The sequence below is a fragment of the Oncorhynchus masou genome, chromosome 9, assembly GCF_036934945.1.
Source record: "Oncorhynchus masou masou isolate Uvic2021 chromosome 9, UVic_Omas_1.1, whole genome shotgun sequence".
Taxonomy (NCBI): Eukaryota; Metazoa; Chordata; class Actinopteri; order Salmoniformes; family Salmonidae; genus Oncorhynchus; species Oncorhynchus masou.
Genome location: NC_088220.1, coordinates 46,473,865 through 46,493,179, shown reverse-complemented (window position 1 = coordinate 46,493,179; position 19,315 = coordinate 46,473,865). Strand labels below are relative to the sequence as shown.

Sequence of the window (19,315 nt, the reverse complement as noted above, 5' to 3'; positions counted from 1 at the left end):
AATGTGACCAGAAATCAGCCCAAGCATTTAACACACCGGACCATTTTATGACTTGAGGCCCCCACACTGTCCAATTTTTTTCCTCAAGGCCCCATTATTGGCCAAATAATGATAATTCAGCAATAAAATAAACATTTTGCAAGCCCACTGGGCTAAAGATCAGCCCATCTGGCATTTTCCCCGAACAGCTGGTACAGTGCCTTGCGAAAGTATTCGGCCCCCTTGAATTTTGCGACCTTTTTCCACATTTCAGGCTTCAAACATAAAGATATAAAACTATTTGTTTGTGAAGAATCAACAACAAGTGGGACACAATCGTGAAGTGGAACGGCATTTATTGGATATTTCAAACTTTTTTAACAAATCAAAAACTGAAAAATTGGGCGTGCAAAATTATTCAGCCCCCTTAAGTTAATACTTTGTAGCGCCACCTTTTGCTGCGATTACAGCTGTAAGTCGCTTGGGGTATGTCTCTATCAGTTTTGCACATCGAGATTTTTTTTCTCCCATTCCTCCTTGCAAAACAGCTCGAGCTCAGTGAGGTTGGATGGAGAGCATTTGTGAACAGCAGTTTTCAGTTCTTTCCACAGATTCTCAATTGGATTCAGGTCTGGACTTTGACTTGGCCATTCTAACACCTGGATATGTTTATTTTTGAAGCATTCCATTGTAGATTTTGCTTTATGTTTTGGATCATTGTCTTGTTGGAAGACAAATCTCCGTCCCAGTCTCAGGTCTTTTGCAGACTCCATCAGGTTTTCTTCCAGAATGGTCCTGTATTTGGCTCCATCCATCTTCCCATCAATTTTAACCATCTTCCCTGTCCCTGCTGAAGAAAAGCAGGCCCAAACCATGATGCTGCCACCACCATGTTTGACAGTGGGTATGGTGTGTTCAGGGTGATGAGCTGTGTTGCTTTTACGCCAAACATAACGTTTTGCATTGTTGCCAAAAAGTTCAATTTTGGTTTCATCCGACCAGAGCACCTTCTTCCACATGTTTGGTGTGTCTCCCAGGTGGCTTGTGGCAAACTTTAAACAACACTTTTTATGGATATCTTTAAGAAATGGCTTTCTTCTTGCCACTCTTCCATAAAGGCCAGATTTGTGCAATATACGACTGATTGTTGTCCTATGGACAGAGTCTCCCACCTCAGCTGTAGATCTCTGCAGTTCATTCAGAGTGATCATGGGCCTCTTGGCTGCATCTCTGATCAGTCTTCTCCTTGTATGAGCTGAAAGTTTAGAGGGACGGCCAGGTCTTGGTAGATTTGCAGTGGTCTGATACTCCTTCCATTTCAATATTATCGCTTGCACAGTGCTCCTTGGGATGTTTAAAGCTTGGGAAATCTTTTTGTATCCAAATCCGGCTTTAAACTTCTTCACAACAGTATCTCGGACCTGCCTGGTGTGTTCCTTGTTCTTCATGATGCTCTCTGCGCTTTTAACGGACCTCTGAGACTATCACAGTGCAGGTGCATTTATACGGAGACTTGATTACACACAGGTGGATTGTATTTATCATCATTAGTCATTTAGGTCAACATTGGATCATTCAGAGATCCTCACTGAACTTCTGGAGAGAGTTTGCTGCACTGAAAGTAAAGGGGCTGAATAATTTTGCACGCCCAATTTTTCAGTTTTTGATTTGTTAAAAAAGTTTGAAATATCCAATAAATGTCGTTCCACTTCATGATTGTGTCCCACTTGTTGTTGATTCTTTACAAAAAAATACAGTTTTATATCTTTATGTTTGAAGCCTGAATTGTGGCAAAAGGTTGCAAAGTTCAAGGGGGCCAAATACTTTCGCAAGGCACTGTATATACCAATCATCATCTTCTATCTAGGCCCCAGTCATCTGTGCTGCTATGGGAGTAAGACATATAGCAGGCTATGCAGGGTGTATGGATGCTTGTGGTTAGACAGGGGTCATTGAGTGTTCATCCAGGTCAGCACTTCATGGCAGGTCACCTGCTCATGAATGATGTAGGTCAAGGTTATGCGGTCAGCTTATGATTGGATATGGAGTCATTTGATGTCAAACGATGCCGGAGAGGAGACACTACTAGAAACACACTGTGTTTCTTATAAAGGTTATCAGCAATAGAATTCAATAGAACGTATGATATTGCATCTCTATGGTTTTCAAAACGACAACAAAAATCTGTAAATCCATGGATTGTCAATCAATGGTCATATCTGGCTTGGCTTATTCATTTTAGCTCCTAGTGGACCATAGGGTCTGAATGTCTGGTTATACCTTGACACAATCCACTAGTTTTATCTGTACGACCTTCAGGATTAGCCCCCTGACTTCAACCTCCTAGCACACCCTGAGCTCTGTGTATGCGTTTGGGAGATAGTAGCAACGGCTAGCTATCTCTCATCTTGGAATAAGCGCACATGATGCGCTGCAGGGATACGGCTGGATGCTGTTACTGCCCCAGTGAGCACTGCAAGGACAACCAGTTCAAACACAAGCTTTCAGGACAGCAGTGAGAACAATCTCTCATAAATAAAGAATTGGAGCGGGCAAATAAATGAGATCAGACAGCACAGGGCATCTGCAGGGTAAAGGCACAGGCCTGGGTCCCCGGTGCAATGCTTTCAGGTAGGCAGGAGCACGTGAGGAAGGGGGAGCGAGAGAGAGGGGGATAGAATCCCAGAGCCAACCTCTCGGCTGCTGAGTCGAAAAAGTTCCTCATGTACGGCGCACACCGTCGTACACACAGATGCGTGCATTCACACAGACACGAATGCACGCACACGTACACACAAAAAAATGCACACACGTAGAGAGAGATGAAGACAATCAAGTAAATGCGCAATCCCCAATTTATGTATTTTACACACACACACACAGCTCTTGTAATTAAAGCTAAATATGCAAATTATCTCTCTTTTTCTTTGTGTCCATTTCAGGGCCCGTTCTCGGCCTTCGTCACTCACAGCTAATGGATGTCCTCACACAGTATGCCTACAATGAGAGTTTCAGGGACAATGGGAATGGGAGCTTCAATGACACGGAGAGTGGGCAGAAGCACCCGTACAATTACTATGCCATGCTCCTGACGCTGCTCATCCTCGTCATCGTCTTTGGCAATGTGTTGGTGTGCATGGCCGTGTCCAGGGAGAAGGCCCTCCAGTCCACCACCAATTACCTGATCGTCAGCCTGGCCGTGGCTGACCTGCTGGTGGCCACCTTGGTTATGCCCTGGGTGGTCTATCTGGAGGTAGGTTAAATACACACCCACGCATGCTTTTTCATTGGCAGAAAGGCTTGAAGCTAAAGATACAGTTTCGTTTTTTACCCTGTGGTTGCTGGAGGTAGGCTTCCTGTACACTCATTCACATTTGTCATTGGCTAAAGGCTTAAAGGTGCAGTGTAGTATTCTTTCAGATGAGGTTGCACAGCAAATTGCATACATAGCTGAAGCAAAACAAATGCACATAAACAAGAGGTTGTTTGATTACGCTTATGCCAATCAGGGTTCCTTTTACCCTTCCTCTTGGATTTTGCCCTTGCATTGACCCTCCTCAGTCCTCCAAAATGAAAACAAACCTTTAGGGCCACATTATTGATCTGAAAAGAATATATTCACAGTGCTCCTTTATTAAAGGTCTGGTAATGCAACAGCTTTCCCAAGATGTCGGTCTGTGAGCATTACACAAACAGAAAGGATAAAGGCAACAACTACCATTGCTGGAACAATGTGAATGCAATGTGTGTCTGTTTTCATTGTGTATCTTCTCCACATAACTGTTTAAAATTAACATCTTTAACTAAATGAGTAATAAATACAATTGAGATATTACAAATAAAATGTTCTGCGTGGCTTAAAAGTGCATGAGAAATAATAGCTCTGCCATTTAAAAAAAGTACATAAATGTTATTGCATTTTATGATGCCAATTTACCACGCAATAAAATATTAAAGTTTAAATCCATCAAAAATGTTTCCCTGTCAACAAGAAAATATGTAAGTAATTATGGTTCCATACAATGTAATTATGGAATTTAAGATAATAATTAAGATGGCATCAGCATTAAATTGTGGAAAATAGCATTGCATATTATAACTGACAGTTTAATCAGTCACTCAATAAAAAGTTATCACTGTAGCAAATAGGATGTAATGTTGATCAAATGTCTACTGTATACAGGAGGTCAGACAATTTAAGTTTGAGCAAAGTGAGGAAATTAATAAATTCACATCATGAAAATAAATGGCACTGTACCTACAAAGCTATCTAAACTCATCAAAAAAAAGAAACTTTTTCAGGACCCTGTCTTTCAAAGATAATTTATAAATGTGTACTTGTCCTCTTGCTCTGTTGTGCACCGGGGCCTCAAACTCCTCTATCTATTCTGGTTAGAGCCCGTTTGCGCTGTTCTGTGAAGGGAGTATTACACAGCGTTGTACTAGATCTTCAGTTTCTTGTCAATTTCTTGCATGGTATAGCCTTCATTTCTCAAAAAAATAATAGACTGATGATTTTCAGAAGAAAGGTCTTTGTTTCTGTCCATTTTGAGCCTGTAATCGATCCCACAAATGCTGATGCTCCAGATACTCACCGAGTCTAAAGAAGCCCAGTTTTATTGCTTCTTTAATCAGGACAACAGTTTTCAGCTGTGCTAATATAATTGCAAAAGGGTTTTCTAATGATCAATTAGCTAATCCAATTTTATCATTTTAAAAGGCTAACACAACCTGCCATTGGAACACAGGAGTGATGGCTGCTGATAATTGGCCTATGTAGATATTCCATTTTAAAAAATCTACTGTTTCCAGCTACAATATTAATTTACAACATTAACAATGTTTACGCTGTGTTTCTGATCAATTTGAAGTTATTTTAATGGACAGAAAATGTGCTTTTCTTTCAAAAACGAGGACATTTCTAAGTGACCCCACACTTTTAAATGGTAGTGTATGTACTCATTTCCCAGCTATAGCTAGGTTAGACAACATTGGTGAATTATTATGTATTATCTTGTGATGTGACTTTTAAAACTGTCTTGTGTGATCTAGGTGTGTGCTGTGTAAACCACGTAAGGTTGAATCAATGCCCAGTGACATTTGCGACGTAAAACAGCAGAACGGTAGCCTTGGGCAGCAATACAATAACCTCATTCCAGTAAATCAATTGAGAGCAGGAAGTAGTACAGGTTTCGGAGGAAAAACTCCTTGTTTTACCTCGCTGTGTTAGGATGTTATTTTTTTACCGTGGTCTTTGGCAAGTGACGTGAGAGGCTATCCAAGACTACAGCGAAATAATCCTCCTATGTGTGTATCAATGAGCCTGCCTCCTGATTTACCAGGGCTATTAAGTTACACTCTAAAATTATAGTCTGTCGTGTGCTCGGGAGAAAAACTGTGACTTGATCTCTTGCTCTAGCATCCAAGAAAACGGCAATAATTCTCCTCTGGTCTACTTACATTTAAAAATCTTGTCATTTTGCAGATGCTCTTATCCAGAGCAATTTACAGGAACAATCGGTGTTAAGTGCCTTGCTCAAGGGCACATTGACATATTTTTCACGTAGTTGGCTCGGGGATTCAAACCAGCAACCTTTTGGTTACTGGTCCAACGCTCTAAACCGCTAGACTACATCTGACTAAAAGTTGAGAAATGCCACATACAGTAGTCTAACTCGTTACACAACCTTTCCACAGTGACCCTCAGCTCCCTTCAAACGGGCCTCTCAATTGTATTCCAAAGGATACCAAGTTTAAGGTCGTGTGGATTAGTACAGGTTTAACAAGAAGTTAAGGAGATTTGATGGTTTGTTGTGCACTAATCCCTTTATTTGTCTTACCGACTAATAGTAGCATAACCAGCCTTTACAATGCTATGGAAATGGCACAAATTAAAATCTGTGCGTTTTATGCAGTAGGCTGCAGCTTGGCAACATAACAAGGGCTTAGTGTTAGCATGAGAATAAGCACTGCCCTTAAGTGAAACTGGTGGATTTTTTGGGATGATTCACACTCATGAAACGTTCGATTTCTAGCAGAGAACAGAGATGTCATGTAGGATTATGCTTCGACACAACGAAAATAAACACGTTGATCTTTTATTACAATGCCGTGTTTTGGATTATCGTCCCTCTCCCGGGAGAACATTGTAATTTGCTGCGTGACCATTGTCTATTTGTTTTCATCTTGCTGAGATCTTGTTCAGGTTCATTTATCTTCCTAGTCTAACAACAAGCTGTGGTAATGTGTTGGTCACAGTCTGCTGCAGGAGCACTGTTGCCCTTTCTCGCTAAATGCTACATTTGCATTAATTATGAATATGTTACGCCTTAGTTCGACCACGCCAAATGTGGTATATTAAGAGCCTCTTCTTGACATATGCTAGATGACCTTAGGTCTTCAGATGTTTATTGGCTTTGATGAGCAGCTGGGAAAGATGCTTAGCTTCTCTCCTCCCAGCCAGTCTCACAGTATGTTAAACAAAGTGTCTGTGCAGATGGCAAACGAAATGTTGACATTTCTGAGAAAGTGCGAGATCTAATGTACAATCCCCGCGCAAAATGAGAGAAACAAAACGTCAGGACTAAATCAGAAAATATGTATCGGGCCGCAGTTGACGTTAACATAGCAATTGGATTTCTCGCTACGTTTTATTTTTACGATGTCAGGGCAGTCACCGACCAAATCGATCCAACATTTTCCAGCATCACTTATCTCATGGTGAAGGTAGATATATGTTTCCAATAAGCCCTTACCATGATGTCTATGGGTGTTCATAATGATCTCCATTTCCACCAGTTTGGGAGGTGTGTTAGGAGGCTGATTTGTGGAGCCTGGTATAAAGAGTCTCTCATTATGTTTGTCAGATCATTCTTTAATCACTGGCAGGGCTGCAGACTGACAACCAGGAGCAAAGACATAACCCTCTTCAAGCCTGAGTTTGGCATAATTAATAACACACTGCCTCAGGACAGAGATTAATCAGACAGGTCTCCGTGAGAGCGGCTTCGCAGTTCTGGCTGTTTAAAAAAAGAAAAAGGTGAGATGCAGATATCTCTGAGCTTGACGACTCCAATATGATTGAGTGAGAAGCAAAGCACCACTCTCAGTAGTGGTGCAGGGGAAAGGCTTAGGATCTGCCACGATGGGCAGGCTTCGAAGCGCACTGTCAGTCATGCGGGGATATTAGCTAGTAGCTAGACCATGGCAGCCCTGTTCATGTAGAGAGTGGAGGTGGTTTGTGAATACGAATGGGTTCATCAGGCTCTTGGGAATGAAGTAGAAGCATCGGCTACTCGTTATTAAAATCTCTCTCTCTCTGTCATGACCAAAAGTATGTGGACACCTGCTCGTCTGACATCTCATTCCAAAATCATGTGCAATAATATGGAGTTGGTCCCTGCCTTTGCTGCTATAACAGCCTCCACTTTTAGGGGAAGGCTTTCCACTAGATGTTGGAACATTGCGGTGGGGACTTGCTTCCATTCAGCCACAAGCATTAGTGAGGTTTTGTGATTAGGCCTGGAACTTGGCGTTCCAATTCATTCTAAAGGTTTTCGATGTGGTTGATGTCAGGGCTCTGTGCAGGCCAGTCAAGTTCTTTCACACCAACCATTTCTGTATGGACCTCGCTTTGTGCACTGGAGCATTATCATGCTGAAACAGGAATGGGCCTTCCCCAAACTGTTGCCACAAAGTTCAAAGCACCGAATCGTCTAGAACAGTGGTTCCCATATTTGTTATTGTCCCGTACCTCTTCAAACATTCAACCTCCAGCTGCCTACCCCCTCTAGTGCAAGGGTTGTTTTTTGCCATCAATGTAAGCCTGCCACACACGCACTATACGATACATTTATTAAACATAAAGAGTTTTTTTCACAACCCGGCTGGTGGGAAGGGCACAAATAATAATGTACAAATAATCAACATTTTTGCTCTTTTATTAACCATTTTACATATAAAACCTTATTTGTTCATCGGAAATTGTCAATAACTCACCACAGGTTAATGAGAAGGGTGTGCTTGAAAGGATGCACATTGCCAACAAAGGGTATATAACGAAGTATTGAGATAAACTTTTGTTATTGACCAAATACTTATTTTCCACCATAATTTGCAAATAAATTCATTAAAAATCCTACAATGTGATTTTCTGGATTTTTTCCCCTCATTTTGTCTGTCATAGTTGAAGTGTACCTATGATGGAAATTACAGGCCTCTTATCTTTTTAAGTGGGAGAACTTGCACAATTGGTGGCTGACTAAATACTTTTTTGCCCCACTGTAGGTATGTGGTTGCAAAGGGCATCAGTGTCTTAACAGCGAGATTTGCCAAGGCAGGATACTCTGAGCGCAGCCCAATCCAGAAATCTGGTAGTGGCTTCTAATTTAAATTAAATTTTCACAGAACTGCTTGTTGCAATTTGTAAGAGGCTCTCTTGTTCAGATATCGGTAAGTGGACTGGAGGCAGGGCATGTCATCCGTTTAGGGAAAGTACCTGCGTAATTGCGCACCCAACTCACTCGGGTGCTTCGCTATATCACGTTTGACATTGTCCGTAAGCTTACATTCAAACACCAGTCTCAACATCAACAGTGAAGAGGCGACTCTGGGATGCTGGCATTGTTCCTCTGTCCAGTGTCTGTGTTCTTTTGCCCATCTTAATATTTTATTTTTATTGGCCAGTCTAAGATATGTCTTTTTCTTTGGAACTCTGCCTAGAAGGCCAGCATCCCGGAATCGCCTCTTCACTGTTGACGTTGAGACTGGTATTTTGCAGGTGCTATTTAATGAAGCTGTCAGTTGAGGCTTCTGTTTCTCAAACTAGACACACTAATGTACTTTTCCTCTTGCTCTTTTGTGCACCTGAGACTCCCACTCCGCTTTCTATTCTGGTTAGAGCCAGTTGGCACTGTTATGTGAAGTGAGTAGTGCACAGTGTTGTACGAGATCTTCAGTTTCTTGGTAATTTCTCGCATGGAACAACCTTCATTTCTCAGAACAAGAATAGACTGACGAGTTTCAGAAGGAAGTACTTTGTTTCTGGCTATTTTGAACCTGTAATCGAACCCACAAATGCTGATGCTCCAGATATTCAAGTTTTCAGCTGTGCTAACATAATTGCAAAAGGGTTTTCTAATGATCAATTAGCCTTTTAAAATAATAAACTTGGATTATCTAACACAACGTGCCATTGGAGCACAGGAGTGATGTTTGCTGATAATGGGCCTCTATGCCTATGTAGATATTCCATTTAAAAAATCTGCTGTTTCCAGCTACAATAGTCATTTACAACATTAACAATGTCTACACTGTATTTCTGATCAATTTGACGTTATTTATTTGACAAAAAATGTCTGTGACCTCAAACTTTTGAATGTGTGTGTGTGTAATGTTATGTATGTATAAATTCAGCAAAAAATTAACTTCCCTTTTTCAGGGCACTGTCTTTCGAAGATAATTCATAAAAAGCCAAATAACTTCACAGATCTTCATTGTCAAGGGGTTAAACACTGTTTCCCATGTTTGTTCAGTGAACCATAAACAATTAATGAACATGCACTTGTGGAACGGCCGTTAAGACACTAACAGCTTACAGACGGCAGGCAATTAAGGTCACAGTATGAAAACGTAGGACACTAAAGAGGCCTTTCTACTGACTCCAAAAGAAAGATGCCCAGGGTCCCTGCTCATCTGCGTGAATGTGCCTTAGGCATGCTGCAAGGAGGCATGAGGACTGCAGATGTGGCCAGGGCAATAAATTGCAATGTCCGTACTGTGAGAAACCCAAGACAGAGCTACAGTGAGACGGTCGGACAGCTGATCATCCTCACAGTGGCAGACCACGTGTAACACCTGCACAGGATCGGTACATTCGAACATCACACCTGCGGGACAGGACCAGGATGGCAACAAACTGTCAGAGTTACACCAGGAACACACAATCCCTCCATTAGTGCTCACACTGTCCGCAATAGGCTGGATTGAAGGCTTGTCGGCCTGTTGTAAGGCAAGTCCTCACCAGACATCACCGGCAACAACGTTGCTTGTGGGCACAAACCCACCGTCGCTGGACCAGACAGGACTGGCAAAAAGTGCTCTTCACTGACGGGTCACAGTTGTGTCTCACCAGGGGTGATGGTCAGATATGCATATATCATCAAAGGAATGAGCGTTACACCGAGGCCTGTACTCTGGAGTGGGATCAATTTGGAGATGGAGGGTCCATCATGGTCTGGGGTGGTGTGTCACAGCATCATCAAACTGACCTTGTCGTCATTGCAGGCAATCTCAACGCTGTGCATTACAGGGAAGACATCCTCCTCCCTCATCTGGTACCCTTCCTGCAGGCTCATCCTGACATGACCCTCCAGCATGACAATGCCACCAGCCATACTGCTCGTTCATGCGTGATTTCCTGCAAGACAGGAATGTCAGTGTTCTGCCATGGCCAGCGAAGAGCCCAGATCTCAATCCCATTGAGCACGCCTGGGACCTGTTGGATCGGAGGGTGAGGGCTAGGGCCATTCCCCTCAGAAATGTCCGGGAACTTGCAGGCGCCTTGGTGGAAGAGTTTGGTAACATCTCACAGCAAGGACTGTCAAATCTGGTGGAGTCCACGAGGAGGAGATGCACTGCAGTACTTAATGCAGCTGGTGGCCACACCAGATACTGACTTACTTTTGATTTTGACCCCCCCCCCCTTTGTTCAGGGACACATTATTCAATTTCTGTTAGTCCCATGTCTGTGGAACTTGTTCAGTTTATGTCGGTTGTTGAACCTTGTTATGTTCCTACAAATATTTACATGTTAAATTTGCTGAAAATAAATGCTGTTTACAGTGAGTGGACGCTTCTTTTTTTTGTCAAGTTTGTTTGTTTGTTTGTTTGTTTGTTTGTTTTATATATGTGTGTGTGTGTGTGTGTGTGTGTGTGTGTGTGTGTGTGTGTGTGTGTGTGTGTGTGTGTGTGTGTGTGTGTGTGTGTGTGTGTGCGTGTATATAAACATATAAGACCTGATATAGCAACTTTTTCTTTATAGAAAAATGGGTCATCGCCTCTTTGGGGCAGGAAGTCCATATAAGGCTCGGGGTTTATATATATACATACATACAGTGGGGAGAACAAGTATTTAATACACTGCCGTGTGTGTGTATGTATATATATATATATATATATATATATATACATACACACACACACACACACACACACACACACACACACACACACACACACACACACATACCCCCGAGCCTTATATGGACTTCCTGCCGCAACGAGGCGATGCCCCATTTTTCTATAAAGAAAAAGTTGCTATGTCAGGTCGTGAAGAAGAATGACGAATATATGGAGTTGTTGTTGGTGCCCCGTCCCTTTGTACCATCTGTTCTACAGTTGGCGCACTCCCACCTTCTTGGGGCTCACCTATGGGTGTCGAAGACCTTAGACAGGCTCAAGGCACGCTTTTGGTGGAGCACGTGGAAGACTTGATAGACCGCATGGCAACCCTGTGGCCCCTGGTATGGGAACACATACAGGAGGCCCAAGCGCGGGTGTACAACAGAGGGGCACAACGAAGGGACTTCCAGCCAGAAGACAAAGTGTTGTTCCCATACGAAGTCATTGAGAAGGTGGGTGAAGTTAACTATAGGGTCAGATCGGGTCAGACCTACACCATGCCTTGAGTTGATGAATTAATGGAATGGCTAGGGACCGCCTGATTTATCAGCACGCTCAACCTGACGAAGGGTTATTGGCAGGTGCCCTCAACTCCCGAGACACGGGAGAAAGCTGTTTTTGCCACCCCTGGCGTGCTGTTCCATTACAAGAAGCTGTCCTTTGGGCTGCACGGGGCCCTGGCCACCTTCCAGAGGATGATGGACCGGGTTCTCCGCCCCCATCGGTACGCGGTGGCATACATCGACAATAGTGTGATCCATGGGAGCGAGTGGGAGACACATCTAAAATAGGTGAGCGTGGTACTGCAGGCCTTACGGGATGTGGGGCTAACAGCAAACCCAAAGAATTGTATGCTCGGCCTACGGGAGGCTAAATATCCTGGGTACACGATCCCGAGGGGACGTGTCAAACCCCAGGTAAGGAAAGCGGAGGCGATTCGGGACTGGCCTCGCCCCCTCACCAAGAAGCAGCTACGCACGTTTGTGGGGTTGACAAGTTATTACCGGAGATGTATTCCCCACTTTGCCTCCCTAGCCAGCCCCCTTACAGATCTGTCCAGGAGCCATCTGCCCGCTCAAGTGACGTGGACCGAGGAGATGGAGAAAGTCTTCCAGGACCTAAAGGGAGCATTCTGTTCTGGACCCGTGCTGGTGACCCTCGACTTCTCCAAACCACTGGTGGTACAGCCCGATGTGTCCGAAACAGGGGTGGGTGCAGTCCTGTCACAGCTACAAGAAGGTGAGGAACACCCAGTCATGTACATTAGCTGGAAGCTGTTGCTGCGGGAACAAAGATATTCCACTGTGGCAAAAGAATATCTAGTGATCAAGTGGGCGCTGGATACGCTGAAGTATTACTTATTGTGACGGCACTTCACCCTCATAACGGACCATGCACCACTGGTTTGTATGTCACCGAATAAGGACAGTAACGCCCAGGTCATCCGCTGGTTCCTATCCTTACAGCCCTTTGCTTTTCCTGTCATCCACAGATCAGGTGCAGCCCATGGAAATGCCGATGCCCTCTCCAGAAGGGATGCTCTAGGGAGCTGGACCGCCCCTCCCTCCCGGTCGGAGCTGGGGTGTGTGTGGGGAAGACAGCAGGGAGAGGTGAGGGGAGTGGTCATTGAAGGGAGATATCTTGCAGCCCGCTGGCTCCACGCCCAATATACGTCTTATATGGACTTCCTGCCCCAATGAGGAGAGACTGTGGATCATTAAGCCAGGGAGTGCTTGGGGATAAAATAGGAAGCAGCCGGCACAAAGGGGCAGAGAATGGATAGCAAAGTGTGCGTGATGAAGAGTGGGAGAAGAGAGAACAATATCTGTGTGTTAACCCGTTGTGACCTGGACTGTCTGATTACCCCCCTTGTGTACCAAACAGGATTGGCTGAGGACCCGAGTTTTAGGATTACCCCTGGAGAACGGAACGGACAACGAGACCGGTTTGTGGACTGTGAAATAATTTAAATCCCACCCTTTTCCCCAGTGTACAAAAATCCCTAATAAACTCCCCATTTGCGTTCTAGTTGTGGTACTGGTGCATTATTGAGCCTGCTACAATATATATATATATATATATATCACACACTCTACCAGTCAAAGTTTTAGGACACCTACTTATTCAAGGGTTTTTCTTTATTTTTCACATTTTCTCTGTTGTAGAATGATAGTGAAGACATCAAACTATGAAATAACACATAGGGAATCATGTAGTGACCAAAAAAGTGTGAAGGGAAAGCACCCAACAAGTTCTCAGCATATGTGGGAACTCCTTCAAGACTGTTGGAAAAGCCTTCCAGGTGAAGCTGGTTGAGAGAATTCCAAGAGTCTACAAAGCTGTCATCAAGACAAAGGGTGGCTATTTGAATAATCTCAAATATAAATATATTTTGATTTAACTACATGACTCCATATGTTTTGATGTCTTTACTACAATGTAGACAATAGTAAAAATAAAGAAAAACCCTTGAATGAGTTCAGTTCTAAAACGTGTTCTAAAACTTTTTACCAGTTGTGTGTGTACATACATTCACTCAGTGGCCAGTTTATTAGGTACACCACCCCGTTTGCAAAAAAAAACAAAACGATTTGCTTGCTATAAAAAGCAGGCGGACACGCATCAAGGCATTCTGTTACTGTTCGATTGAACTTTAGAATGGGCAAATTGAGTGACCTAAGAGACATTGAGCGTGGTACTGTATTGATCGTCTGTGCCTGCTGCGCCAGTTCCAGTATCTCAGAAACGACCAGACTCCTTGGCTTTTCACCCACAACAATGTCTAGGGTTTATCAACAATGGTGCAACAAACAGAAAACATCCAGTCAGCGGCAGTCCTATGGGCCGAAAACAGCTCGTTGAAGTTGAAGGAGAATGGCAAGAATCGTGCAGGCCAACAGGCTGGCCACAGACAGGCAAATAACGGCTCAATACAACTGTGGTGTGCAGAACAGCATCTCGGAATGCACAACTCGTCGGTCCTTGTGGGCTATCACAGCAGACAACAACACCGGGTTCCACTCCTATCAGCGGCTCCAGTGGGCACGAGATCACCAATACTGGACAATTGAGGAGTGGAAAAACATTGCCTGGTCTGACAAATCCCAGTTCCTGTGCGTCATGCTGATTGTAGAGTCAGGATTTGGCGTGAGCAGCATGAGTCCATGGCCCCATACTGCCTGATGCCAATGGTACATGCTGGTTGTGTAATGGTGTGGGGAATGTTTTCCTGGCAAACGTTAGGTCCCTTTGATACCAATTGAGAAATGTTTGAAAATAGAATCAACCCATGCTCTGAAGAATTAAGGCTGTTCAAATCAAATTGTATTTGTCATGTGCTACGTAAACAGTGAAATGCTTACTTATGGGCCCTTCCCAACAATAATAATGAAAAAAGAGAAATAGTAGAAAAAATATATAAATAAAAATAACATAAGGAATAAATAGAAAAGTGATAACTTCTGGAGGCAAAAGAGGATCTGACCCAGTACTAGTTGGCTGTACCTAATAAACTTGGCACTGAGTTAATATACACTGACTATACCAAACATTAGGAACACCTTCCTCATATTGAGTTGCAATTCCTCCCTTTTCCCTCCAGAACAGACTCCATTTGTCGGGGCATGGGCTCTACAAGGTGTCAAGCGTTCCACAGGGATGCTGGACCACATTGACTCTAATGCATCCCACAGTTGTGTCAAATTGGCTAGTAGTGAATAGCTTGTTCCATCTCATTCCACAGATGCAATTGAATTGAGATCTGGTGACTGGGCAGGCCACTGCAATAAGCTCAATTCACTGTAATGTTTGTGGAGCCATTTCTGGACAATCCTTGCTGCCATGCTGGGATGCACCTGATGGCAATGTTGTTCAAATATCCTGTAGCATTCAAACATTGCCCCACCTTTATGAAGGGGCCCAACGTGTGCCATTAAAAACACACCTCACACCACCACCGTAAGCCTGCAATGTTGACACCCTTCGTGATGGATACATGTACTCCTTTTGGTTTTTCTAGGGTTAGGGTTAGGGTCCTCCCATCTGCGTGAAACGGCAGGAACCGAGATTCATCAGACCAGGCAATGTTTTTCCAATTCTCCAATGTTTTCGTTCCTGAGCCCACTGCAACCGCAGAGTCTTGTTTTTTGCTGAAAGAAGTGGAACTCTGTCAGGTCATCCGCTGCCATAACCCATTTGTGTCAATGTACAATGAGTTGTGCTTTCTTTTATGGGTCTTTGGGCACCAATGTTGTTCTTGACTGTTAGTTGACTAACAGCCCCTCTGCTGCTCTGCACAATTTGTGTCTGCCTCCTTTGTCCTTGTTAATCAATGACAAATTTTCGACAACTGGCCTGCCGTTGGCTGAATGTCCATTGGGTGGTGGGCCATTCTTGATACACACAGGAAACTGTTAAGCGTCGTCAACCCAGTAACGTTGCAGTTCTTGACATACTCAAACCAGTGTGCCTGGCACCTACTACCATACCCTGTTCAAAGGCACTTAAATCTTGTATCTTAACCATTCACCATCTGAATGGCACATGTACACAATCCATGTCTCAATTGTCTCGAGGCTTAGAAATCCTTCTTTAACCTGTCTCCTTCCCTCATCTACACTGATTTGAAGTGGATTTAACAAGGGACATCAATAGCAGATCATCATTTTCACCTGTATTCACCAGGTCAGTCTGTCATGAAAATATCAGAATACACTATGTGTATATACTGTATATACATTGATTTCGGAAGGTATTCAGACCCCTTGACTTTTTCCACGTTTTGTTACGTTACAGCCTTATTCTAAAATGGAAATTGTTTTTCCCCTCATCAATCTACACACAATACCCAGTAATGACACAGCAAAAACAGGTTTTTAGAATTGTTTGATGGTGAATGGAGCAGGCATTGGAAGATTCATGAGAACAGCTGAAAAGATAAGCACATTTATTCAGGAACATGTAAGGTGTGCTTTTTAGTATCTGACTGAACTGCAACTGAAAAACAGTCAGTGTTTGAGCCGGAGCTTAAGGGGGATAAAACAAATATTTCTGTTGTCTCTAAATGTTGGAACATCTTTCTTTCAGGTGGTGGGAGAGTGGAGGTTTAGTAAAATCCACTGTGACATCTTTGTCACCCTAGATGTCATGATGTGCACTGCAAGCATCCTCAATCTCTGTGCTATCAGCATTGATCGGTAAGTGTTCTTGAAATTGTTGAATCGTGGCTGGAGGCAGGTGCCGTTGTGGATTTGCAGTGAAAATCTTTAAGCAAATTCATTGGAGTCTGGGCCTAAAAGGCCTACTTGCATAACCCAGCTGGTACTTTCTATTGAATACCAATGCCATTATTTATGGACTATGCAGTATGCCACTTTTCATTTTGAATGATTTTCCACTTCACTGATTTTCATGTCACTCAAATGCATGTTCAGAACACCACCTTGGTTATGTGAATACATAACTCAGAGGTGATTTAAATATTTATTGAAGTAATTTGTATTTGAATACAAAATGTCTGCACATTCAGTATGTGTGCAGAAAATCTTGGAGTTGTTTATACTGCAGATACTTATTTTAGAGTAAGAGAATAGTCCTATATAGAATAGTCCTATATAGTCCTGTGATTAACAATTAGTCCTGTGTCATATGATCTGTAATATTGAATAAAGAGTACCCATAAAGCTAGAGTCCTTAATTGAAACAACTACCACTCTCATATTCATAGACAGAGCTATGGATGAAAGGACTGTCGTTCCATGATATCAAATGTAGAGTTTTACCGTGATTTGAAGCTATATATGGTGTTTATAGTTACATTGTTTACAAACATTGCAGTAAAACAAGCTAATTTTGGGTTCTGATGGGGTACAACAATGGAACTAAGCTCACAATATTATTATTATTATATTTTTCAAGAATCAATGGTTATTATGGACTGTACCAGTCAAAGGTTTGGACAGACCTACTTATTCCAAGGTTTTTCTTTACTATTTATATTTTCTACATTGTAGAATAATATCGAAGATATCAGAACTGTGAAATACAACACATGGAATCATGTAGTAACCAAAAAAGTGTTAAACAAATGAAAATATATTTGTGAGATTCTTCAAAGTAGCCACCCTTTGCCTTGATGACAGTTTTGCATACTCTTGGCATTCTCTCAACCAGCTTCATGAGGTAGTCATCTGGAATGCATTTCAACTAACAGGTGTGCCTTGTTAAGTTCATTTGTGGAATTTCTTATCTTCTTAATACGTTTGAGCCAATCAGTTGTGTTGTGACAAGGTAGGGGTGATATACAGAAGATAGCCCTATTTGGTAAAAGACCAAGTCCATATTATGTAAAGAACAGCTCAAATAAGTAAAGAAAAATTACAGTCCATCATTACTTTAAGACATGAAGGTCAGTCAATCCAGAATATTTCAAGAACTTCTAAAGTTTCTTCAAGTGCAGTCGCAAAAACCATCAGGATGAAACTGGCTCTTATGAGGACAGCAACAGGAAAGGAAGACCGAGTTACCTCTGCTGCAGAGGATACGTTCATTAGAGTTATAATAAATGCTTCATTACAGCCAAATAAATGCTTCACAGAGTTCAAGTAACAGACGCATCTCAACATCAACTGTTCAGAGGAGACTGCATGAATCAGGCCTTGCTGCAATGAAACCACTACTAAAGGACACCAATAAGAAGAAGAGACTTGCTTGGGCCAAGAAACACGAGCAATGGACATTAGACTGGTGGAAATCTGTCCTTTGGTCTGATGAGTCCAAATTTGAGATTTTTGGTTCCAACAGCTGTCTTTGTGAGACGCAGAGTAGGTGAACGGATGATCTTCACATGTGTGGTTCCCACCGTGAAGCATGGAGGAGGAGGTGTGATGGTGTGGGAGTGCTTTGCTGGTGACACTATCTGTGATGTATTTAGAATTTAAGGCAGACTTAACCAGCATGGCTACCACAGCATTCTGCAGCGATATGGCATCCCTTCTGGTTTGCGCTTAGTGGGACTATCATTTTTTTTTCAACAGGACAATGACCCAAAACACACCTCCAAGCTGTGGAAGGGCTATTTCACCAATAAGGAGAGTGATGGAGTGCTGCATTAAATGACCTGGCCTCCAAAATCACCCGACCTCATCCCAATTGAGATGGTTTGGGATGAGTTGGACCGCAGAGTGAAGGAAAAGCCGCCAACAAGTGCTCAGCATATGTGGGAACTCCTTCAAGACTGTTGGATTCCTTATGAAACTTGTTGAGAGAATCCCAAGAGTGTGCAAAGCTGTCATCAAGGCAAAGGGTGGCTACTTTGAATAATATAAAATATTTGTTCATTTGTTTAACACTTTGGGTTACTACATGATTCCATATGTTATTTCATAGTTTTGATATCTTCACTATTATTCTACAATGTAAAAAATAGTCAAAATAAAGAAAATTCCTTAAATGAGTAGGTGTGTCCAAACTTTTGACTGGTGCTTGATATCATTCATTTCTAAGTCCAGTGTATTTAGCAACTAATGATTATAGCTTTAAGTGCTTAAGTCGCCTTCGTACCTTAAGGTTCCAAACCAAATTACAATGATATCAATAAAGTAAGTCTGTTAGTTGACATCCTTAGGAAGTAGAAATTCTCTAACTCACTAATAAGGTCACACAGCAGGCTAGAGGTTAATTGATAAGGTTCCCTACCAGGGATGTAGTGGAGGGTTAATTCATATAAACAAATTTAATACACACGGGTTAATGCACATTAAGCACCGTTTTATTTCCTGAATAGCATTTACCTGTTATGCTAAATTAGAGTTTTTTTGCGTTTACTGTATGTTAGTCGTCTCCCATCATATCAGAGTTTACCCACCTTTTTTCTACCCATTCATCTCTGATGTCCCTACTAAGAGAAGATGGAGAAAGATGTTGTCTGTTACTCCACGTGTAGTCTGCACAGTAGAAAAGCCAGTGTTTTTCCCTTGTCTTTTCTCCCATCTGCTTCCTTCCACAACAGATACACAGCAGTCGCCATGCCCATGCTGTACAACACGCGCTACAGCTCCAGAAGACGAGTCACTGTTATGATCTCAGTGGTGTGGGTTCTGTCCTTTGCAATATCATGCCCCCTGTTGTTCGGCCTAAATAACACAGGTAATAGCAG

General features: G+C 42.6%; 1 protein-coding gene across 1 annotated transcript in view; it reads left to right on the top strand.

Moving 5' to 3' along the window:
- LOC135546050 (D(2)-like dopamine receptor) overlaps window positions 1–19,315 on the top strand; it is a 46,769-nt gene that overhangs the window by 12,928 nt on the left and 14,526 nt on the right. Inside the window, exons 2-4 of the mRNA XM_064974150.1 lie at window positions 2,922–3,232; window positions 16,246–16,355; window positions 19,169–19,305. Of these exons, the coding sequence (XP_064830222.1) occupies window positions 2,954–3,232; window positions 16,246–16,355; window positions 19,169–19,305 (526 nt within the window). The 5' untranslated portion in view covers window positions 2,922–2,953. The remainder of the gene's footprint in view (window positions 1–2,921; window positions 3,233–16,245; window positions 16,356–19,168; window positions 19,306–19,315) is intronic.